Source organism: Cydia strobilella, chromosome 1, assembly GCF_947568885.1.
Source record: "Cydia strobilella chromosome 1, ilCydStro3.1, whole genome shotgun sequence".
NCBI lineage: Eukaryota > Metazoa > Arthropoda > Insecta > Lepidoptera > Tortricidae > Cydia > Cydia strobilella.
Genome location: NC_086041.1, coordinates 5,791,552 through 5,801,468, shown reverse-complemented (window position 1 = coordinate 5,801,468; position 9,917 = coordinate 5,791,552). Strand labels below are relative to the sequence as shown.

Genomic DNA, 9,917 nt, shown 5'->3' with positions numbered 1-9,917 from the left:
ATCCGGTTCGAATCCGGCCTTCACCACTGGAGGGCTTCGTCACTTTTTCTTTAATGTATGACATCTATTACAGTTTTTAATATTGTATCTTTTCAAGAATTTTGCTATATAATTACAAATAATATAATAACTATACATTTACAGTACACCTATTGTAGGAAAATTTCATACGACCATAAAAACGAAATTTAGGAGAATTCAATAAAATTGTGATGTTATTTTTATACTCTATGGCACATGTTAAGTCTATATTAAGAAAAGATTATTTAACAAAATTGTTACTATAGTGTAAATTTGATATTCATGTAAAAGCTGTGGCTGCCATTTAGCTGTGATTACATCTCCATATCTCTCAACAATATACTTACATGATATGTGACTAAAAGCAACCAAAAGATAATTTATCATTATGTAACACCGCCTGGCAAGACAACTTTTTCAATAAAACCATCGTAAGTTCAAAACAATGTACGATCAAAATTGGCACTTTCTGGTTAATTATGTACAACTTAGCGATAGTATTTTTGACTTAGCTTGGGTACGGTGACAGGTCTCATCTAAATGTCAAAAATACCTTAGTATAGTATAGCTTATCAACAGACTACAAAGCATATACAGAGCATGAATAAACTGATTAACCCCTTAACGAACATTAATTACAACTTTTGCCGTCATAAAACTGATAAGTCATAAGAGAAAAAAGACGCACTTGTTATTAAACGATTACGCGCCACTTAGATTTATATACACAAAATACAGTAGGTAGGTACCTATTTAAAGTATAGGTCTCAAATTGACTAACATGCTGAGGGCAAAAAACAGTTTTAAACATTATGTTCAATTTACGTCGTCCATGGATTTAATGATAAACTAAACAGAGTAAAAATAGAGACATGCCAAAGGTATATAAGAACGGTAGGTAATTGCTTGTATTCAAAACAAATTAAAGCAAGCAAAATAAGTATTTTAATTAAGGTACCTACACAAAAAGTTACGGACTGCGTAATAATGTCTACAAAATACTTGTCAGATTTCCTTACAATTGAAGGATTCGGGCGGTTAATTTGCTCGCTGAAGGGCCGTTTTTTTAGGGTTCCGTACCCAAAGGGTAAAACGGGACCCTATTACTCCGATATCCGTCTGTCCGTCTGTCTGTCACCATTCATTCATGAACCGTGATAGCTAGACAGTTGAAATTTTCACAGATGATGTATTTCAGTTGCCGCTACAACAACAAATACTAAAAAGTACGGAACCCTCGGTGGGCGAGTCCGACTCGCACTTGTCCGGTTTTTTAAACTAGGTAAGTAGACAACTAGGGATCAAATCAAATTATTTTATGAAATATTTTAGATTTCTTTTTTTAAATAGTTACACAATTATGTATACGTTATAAATTGAAATAGATATATCATACACTATTTCAGTTCATAGTTAAGTAGAATTGAAATTTCCATTCCAATTCATTCCAATTTGGAATGGAGCTTCTAAAATTAAGTCAAATCAATTATGGATTAACTTTTCCAGCAGAAAAACTGTTTTTACATGGCCGAACTATGATTATATCTCCTAGTGTGTTGTCTGCCAACACAAAATCGATAGCTACAAGACGAAACCATTTTCAAGCGTTAATCAAAACGTGTAAGGCGTCTGACGAATCCGCTGAAATCTGTTTTCCGATACAAGGCACATCTCAATTTTCCTTCGACGCTGGCCAGTATTCAACGTTAAATCCAGGAATATGATCATGTTCTAACTTCTAACAAATCCGCAACTTCCGAGAAATATTCACGATTTGACGGCAGCACTGCAGCTGTGTGTACGCTGCAGTTTTTTTTTCTTTTAGTCTCTCTTCAGCGAGATTGGTTGGTGGATTGGTGAATGTTTACCTGCGTGAGACATTGCCAACATTACGCTAACACGAGCGATTCTTTTTTATGCTATGTGGCAAACAAGCATACCACCCGCCTGCTGATAAGCGGTCACCTTAGCATATGGACGCCTGCTATTCCAGCGATGTTACATTCAGGTTAGGGGTGTCCAGGGAGGTCTTAGTTTAAACCAGTTTTCGATACAATGGATTCTAGCGTCAACAGAATCCAGGATTAGTATGTTCAATAACGCATCGCTTGCAGTATTTTTTCACTGCCCGGTACCCCCTCAGCGTGACTGGTGAGTCCTGGATGTTGAGCTGCGTCAGACCGCGGCAGTAGTAAGCCACTGCCTCTAGTCCGTCGTCTCCGATCAGCTCGCAGCCGCGGAGAGCCAGCTTCTTCAGGTTGGGGCAGCATCGGGCGAGGATCTGCGAAAAAGTGTTGATTTTATTAAAAGTAAAGAAAACTCGCCAAGTGCGAGTTGGAGGAGTTCGCACATTTTACATTGTTTTTTTTTCTTAACGGTTCACACTTGTTCAACCAAAAAAAAACGTATTTTGGATGGGGTTTACGGTTATTTAGATAGAGTCCGCTAACAGATGGAAAGATGGACAGAAGAGGATTAGTAGGTAATAGATTTCAGTTGTACGGAAATATTCTAATCATGATATGCAAAATCGCTATGACTCTTAAGTGAATACGATAGGTATTATTTTTGCTTACAAAATTGATCGACAAAATACGCGAATTTTAGGAAGATTGTGTGATTGATCGTGCTTTGTATGATAAATGTGTAACATTTGGAATTGTACTTGATATGGTAATTTTTGCGATACGTATTTCTCTTCCAGAAATAGCATTACAAAATTGAAGTGTTAGGCAAGTAGGCAGCTAAAGCAGAGCCGTTTTCCATGTATATTTTCGTACATTGACCCGCCTATTGAATTTCGTTTCAAAATAGATTCCTTTAATGTTTTCAATACACTGGAAATTGGATCCATCTAAAACCGTAATATGTACTATCCGATGTGTTATGTTAGTCTCAATGTAATATAATATAAGTACTTAACATTGCATGGAACACAAAACACATTTAGAAAGTACATTTAGAGACACCTTCTCCTCGTTATTACATAATATACGAATTACCAGGAGAGATGCAACAATCAATATGTAAATTTTATATTAAAGGAAAAAATGGAAAAAGTTACACTTCCGGCAGGATTTGAACCCGCAACCTCCGCAATCCGTGCGTTGCTCTTAACCAATTGAGCTACGCAGACGTATCTGCGTGTTAAAAAAAAAATTATCAATATGTAGCCGTAAAATATGTCAAATGCATACGTGCATGCATCACCGCAACTTTTTAAGAGCTAGCGGTGAGCATCCCTGCTGTCTTGAGCTTGAACATAATTTAGTAGGTAAAAAAATAGTAAAAAACACGTAACCGCCGTATTAATATAACTCTTGGTCAAATGGCCAAGACACGTGGTTTTGTTAGTTTACATCTTATATATACTTATTTCGGGGATCTCGGAAACGACTAACGATTTCGATGAAATTTGCTATATGGGGATTTTCGGGGGCTAAAAATCGATCCAGCTATTATAGGTAACTATATAGTTACAAATGTGCAACTTATAGCCCAAAATCTCCTGTGATGTGAGATTTTGCTTTACGTACCTATATTTACAGTGGCTGTATTAGGTGTCGATAACCCGTATGTTATTTGCATATAACAATTGACCGGCTCTCATTGTTGCTCCCGCTCAGGGATTGTACAGTCGCCATCAGATATATCGGAGCGCCCGAGGTGCTAACAAATATCTGAACACGCCTCTATTGCCAAGGCGTTAGAGTGCGTGTTCAGATATTTTGAGCTGAGAATTTGAATTCGATTTACAACTAGGAATGTATCCCTGCTACCAAATGGAAGACCAAATCAATAGCAGCCCACACAAAACATAAGTATGTACTATGTACCTACGTCCTACGTTCAATATGCGACACAAAGGGGAATAACTTGCTAGAGGGTGACATGTTTAACTGTCGGGACCGCCGTCTGAATTTCCCTTTGTTGCCATTGTTTTTTTCATATTTCTTGTAAATCTACCGCTTGATATGTTGTCTACTAAAACCTGACAAGATTATATTTGGCCCTAAAATAGCAGCTTACATATGGAAATATTGTGAGTACTTCGTATGTATAGTATGTAGTATAGTCATGTCAACGACTAATATCAAAACATTGTTTATTGGAAAGCTACGAAATCCTTCTAGACATGTAAATGTTTTATTGCATTCAAAATAACTTTTCTTCCATCTTTGACTATCTTTTCCTTGCGAGAGCTTTCCTTCTCGCTTACAGTGACATTACTCGATGATTTTCAAATCCAGTAGGCCGAGCACATGATTGGCGCGACAGTATCTCGCCGCGAGATAGACTACCCGTCTTTTACTAACTGTATGAATTAAAGAGTGACGGGTAGTCTATGTCGCGACGAGATACTCTCGTGCCAATCATGTGCTAGCCCGGCAGCACACCCACATTATAAACTAAAACATCGTAGTATTTTGTAGAAAACTTTTCTTAAGTCATCTTCTTAAGTATTGTATGACGGATGTTGACTAGGTAGTACATATAAATAAATTTGAATTATAATCCTTTATATAACCAGTATTTTAATGGTCAAATACTGGTTATATAAAGGATTTATCACCCCACCTGCTAAACTGAAGGCATATCCAATGTAATGAAAATGCTTTAAAGTTAATGAGTAAAACGTTATCAAAGGAACGAGACTAAAGTTATTATACGTCGGAAAGACACGCGACTTCAAAAAGCTTCAACGCAAACATACCCTTATTAAGTTATTATTTTATACGACATTTTAATACAACATTCATAATTAAAGTATATACTGACAAGAGTGTGATGACAAAGAAGAAGAATAAAATTGTATATTAAATGACATTTTGTAAAAGACATGTAAGTAAGAAAAATATATCTAAAAATGCTTTGTTATCGTATTTTTCTGCCACACTGTACCTACTAGTGAAACTCGTCACGAGTGGAAATAATATTGAAGTGAGCTTTAATTATAATATTTATCGGGGCTTATAAAAACTACATGATGCGAATATCTCTCTAATGACGTCATTTCCAGCTACTATCAGCGATGATATAAGCTTAGATTAATTAAAAATCCTATTTGTTTGTGGTCCATTTACTTATTTATTCATACGACTTAAACAGAGGATAACTGTTACCTACCTTTATCATTAGAATTTATATTTTAGCCAACAACAACAACAATATTATTTAACTGGACAGAAGAAGAAAGTTTGGCATAATTTTTTTCGTAATAATTCTATTCTGCATAAATTAATAACTTTAGGCATAAACTATTATTAGCAAAAACTAACTTGGTACTGGATAGTTGCGCATACGTACTCTACGCATATCTGGCCCTCAAATCTAGGGTCCTTAACATGGAGTAAGATCTACCTGTCGACGATTTCACATCGTGGTTTGATTGGAGCTTGGCCACTTTTATTTACGTAAGTAATAACTAGTATCATTTTTACCTGTAAACCAGCCTCTGACACGTCAGTGGCCCCGAGGTCCAAGGCCCTTAGCCTGGAGCATCCTCTAGCCACAGCCTCCACGCCATCATCTCCCAGAGCGCCGCAGCCGCGCGCGTTCAGATACCGCAGCTTGTAGCATCGACGGGCTAGTGTCCGTACTCCGGAGTCTGACACCTGGGGAATAAACGCTTTGTTGGATCGAGTATACATACAATTGTGAGTTAATTATGAAAATATACCTTACGCACTAAGATAAATACCGCGCGATGTAGGAATTATCGACTACAAGGCCCTTGTTCATAATAGACATCGTAGTTTGTGGTATCCGAATTAAAAGTTATTAGACCATGAAAGTCTACAGGTAAATTAAAAAAGGTAAGGTACAAAAAGTTGATAATTTTTATAATTCTAAAATAGTTCTGGCTATTTTCAGCGTTATTTGGAAGCAAACTCATTTTCATCTGGACCCATGGAACTATATAAAGTGTTTGCCTGCTTTAAAGTGTAACCTGAAGTAATCTAAAACTTATTAAACTAAATCCAATTAAAGTTATTAAAAGCTAAATTAAATGCCATACCAAAACGATTTAAAAGTTCTAGTCCTTGAATAAAGACCAATAAGAGCTTTAATAAACAAAACGGTTTGTAAACGTTTTTGCTATAATTTTCATTTGCATTGAGCAAGGTAAATAATTTGTATCAACAAAGTTTAATCTAGGAAAAGTTTAATAAGTTCAAAATATCTTTTATCGTTACTAAAATGATTAGAATGATAGTAAAAATATTGTAAATTAATTATTTTCTACATAAACATGTAAGTATAAACGGAATTTTAAAGACACATTTGCCATTTATTGAGCATTGCTCTAATGCTCACACAAGGCAACTTCTGAACCCCGTTTACTTTATTAATGACGCCATTTATTTCCAGCCGAGATATTCGTTCATATATCTCGCTTACCATTTACCTGACGTATCGTTACCGAAGAGTTCTCGGTGTGGCACAAACGATTGATACTCGTAGGATGATGGGACACATTAATTTAATAGGTACCTTCTACGCACAGTAATATTTGATAACATAATTGCCCCTCAGGCATATGGAATATTTAACTGATAGTTGCAGGGCACTTCAGTAGTGAAAATAATTTGAAATCCAAAATCTTTTTAAAAAGCCAGATAACTACAGCAGGGCGCAAATATTTCATTACACCCTGATAAAGCTGGAGTGATTCGGCTGTCTGTATGGTGCCTGCAGCCCAGGAACCTCCACCCAGACCAGAAGCCTCCGTGGATGGATAGGGATTATTTTTGTCCCAATGTAGCTTCAAGGATTCGAGAGATGAGAAAGCCGCGTTGAAAGGTTGAAAGTGTACACGTATCTACGGTATTCGATAAAATCCCGTATACGGTATACGGGAAAAATTAATGCCGTTTGAACCTAGCCTAAAGGATGACTCACGTTAGACCGGGCCGTGTCCGGGCCGGAGCTTCCGGCGCTTACTTTTCTATGACATGACAGGTGATCACGTGATGCTTTCCATAGAAAATGAAGCTCCGGAAGCTCCGGCCCGGACACGGCCTGGTCTAACGTGAGTCATCCTTAAGGCGTATCGACACTGAGCGTTGGGAGGTATTTGCTAGAAAAAATATATTTTTCCACCGTCTATGACAATGTCAATTTTTTTTAATAAATCGTCTCGCAACCTAAGACGTAAAACTTGGCGTGAACTATACCTTGGTACCTTACCTGAGTACACTTAGCGACGGAAAGGTAGCGCAGCGCGGGGCCGAGTTTCGCCAGCTCGTAGAGACCGAAATCCGTGACGCCCGTACAGTCGGACACGCTGAGCTCTTTGAGCGCACAGTACGAAGGGATCCACCGGACGCCTCCATCTGAAATAAACGTAATTTTAGTTGGGTTTACGTGCAATATTCAATGTTAAGAAATATATAGAAATCCAATAGCAACTCTTAGGAACCACGACTTTTTATTTTATTTTATAAATTCCATTAATAATATTCAAATTTGAGCAGTTGCTTTGCCAAGTTTAAAAACAATTTACCGCATATAATTAAACAGGAGTTCCTCATAAACCCGTAACAAAGTTTTAAATAGATTATACTGAAATTCTGCATAATATGCATCTAGTTTAAAATTCGCTTGGGCTCCGACAAAGGTTTCAACTCAAATAATGTACAGCATTTCCTTCACAGATCACTGCATCCAGTTCACACAGGAGGACAGGTATTTCCAGATGAGAAAGTGAGAAGATATGCGCCCCGCTGAACACTTAGGATTCCTCGCGTCATTTGGGCACTTGCTTATCTACTTATTGCGTAATAACCTCCCAAGAATTTCCATTCGATCGAACTTGAACTATATAGTAAATCGCTAGTTGAATTGATTTCCATCAATCCAACCGAAAACTACACAAATCCACACAAGCACAGGTGTGCTCACCAGCCAATACATCTTAAATTACTTCACGCGCGCTAAAGTTATATACGTAGACGCAACTGAGAATATTATTATGCCTTATGTTATGCCCCATTTATATGGCGCGAGAACTTGCAGGCAATATTGGATATTAAAAAAAGATATTTATTTACCAACATAAAAAAACAAAGAATTGCGAGTACAGTAAAAAAACAGATAGAATAACAAATATTTGTGCAGTAAAATGGATGAGACTCAGCGAATGAGTGAATGGATGAGATTTAACAGAGTACAATAAATTCAGTCGATTAATCAAATACTGCAATGTTACGAAAACTGCATGCAAGTTTTTGATCCGTCTAAATGGTGCCTTATAATGTGAAATCTAGTAGGAGGTTGTCCATGGTTTCCTCGGAGGAGAGTTCGGAAACTGAAATTCAGTATTGTTATAAAGTGAAATAGGTATTATCAAGTTACTGTATTTTGGGTACAACTAAATAATGGTTCGACCGATCATGTTCAGTACAATTTTCGTGGAAAATATTTATTATTTTTTATATTTTAAAAATGTTTGGGGTTAGTTATTATTTTCAAAAGTATTCACTTAATCAAATACCTAACTAAAGAAAAACCGGAGTGGTGCGAGTCGGACGCGTAGGGTTCCGTACTTTTTAGTATTTGTTGTTGTAGCGGCAACAGAAATACATCATCTGTGAAAATTTCAACTGTCTAGCTATCACGGTTCATGAGATACAGCCTGGTGACAGACAGACGGACAGACGGACAGCGGAGTCTTAGTAACAGGCTTCTGTTTTTACTCTTTGGGTACGGAACCCTAAAAAATGGTTGTGACATACGGTTCCTTTTTTGCAATTTTGGCTACGGAAACCTAAAAATGTGTTCTGTGTAGGTATTCTTTATTGGAAAGTCATTAAAACATTCAAAAAAGCATGAATGACGAAGTCTATTTATAGCTTCTCTGTAATTAAATAAACGTGGATCACTCATGCGTTAGAGCTCTGTAATGAATTGTGCCTCTATTATCCTTGATTCGCTGTCAAACACCGGTTTTGTTTAACAGTGAGAATTAGGGAGAAATAACGAAGTAGGTACTATCTATTCTGTGCGTTAATATCGTCGAAACTGCGAAACAACACGAAACCCTCACGTGATAAATACTCCCCTGATTTATATCGCACAGTGACTTATGTTTTGCGATCAGACAATACACGTAAGGGAGAAGTGGTATGAAGGAGCCAAGTATTGAAAGAGGCATTTGCATTATTTTGGAAGTTTTAGAGATAATTATGTGTATGAGTCAAATGTTTATAGGTATGTCACTTAAAAAAACAAAAGCTAGTACAAAACTCGTCCCCAAAGTACTAAAATAATGCCACTTGCTGGCTTTTAAAACCTTGCTCTAACGGCCCTAACTACCTCGTAATTACATTTTGTAGCCAAACCCATGACTGCAAACAATTCAACTTGATAAATACGAACAAACCTTCCTTCGCATTCGCTGGTATCGAAATTACACAACCTGGAAACAAATTTCATCTACATGCTTTTTACTGATACCTGATAAAGAGATAGAGGATCAAAGGACTTGTGTACACAATGCATGCAAGCTACTCACAGCTTCAGTCGGTCAGATATATTACAAATTTATTTTACCTTTATTTCCCAAAAGATAACCTTACAGTACAAAAAGCGGGATTCCATCCAGCCATAAATCACTTCAGTTAGTCTAAGAATTACCTGTGACAAGGGTACATCTTCGTAGGTACAGGTACTGGAGCGAGGGACACGTGTGCAACAACGCACACAAGCCAGCGTCTGTGACAGCTCCACAATCCGTGAGGTCTATGTACTCCACCGGTGGCCGGCGGGTCGCTAGCCGACCCTCTAACCATGCCCACTCCGGCCAGTCCACGGATGGGCAACCTGTAAACAATCATGAATTCTTAGTTACATCTCATTCCACACAAAATTAAGGGTAAAAGGTTACATCTTTT

At 37.3% G+C, this 9,917-nt stretch overlaps 1 protein-coding gene across 1 annotated transcript in view; it reads right to left on the bottom strand.

Annotated features, from left to right (window-relative positions):
- The window catches only part of LOC134755660 (F-box/LRR-repeat protein 7), an 84,775-nt gene continuing 74,858 nt past the window's right edge, over window positions 1–9,917 (bottom strand). Inside the window, exons 5-8 of the mRNA XM_063692197.1 lie at window positions 9,661–9,846; window positions 7,213–7,358; window positions 5,463–5,636; window positions 1–2,302 (exon numbers count right to left, since the gene is read on the bottom strand). Of these exons, the coding sequence (XP_063548267.1) occupies window positions 2,090–2,302; window positions 5,463–5,636; window positions 7,213–7,358; window positions 9,661–9,846 (719 nt within the window). The 3' untranslated portion in view covers window positions 1–2,089. The remainder of the gene's footprint in view (window positions 2,303–5,462; window positions 5,637–7,212; window positions 7,359–9,660; window positions 9,847–9,917) is intronic.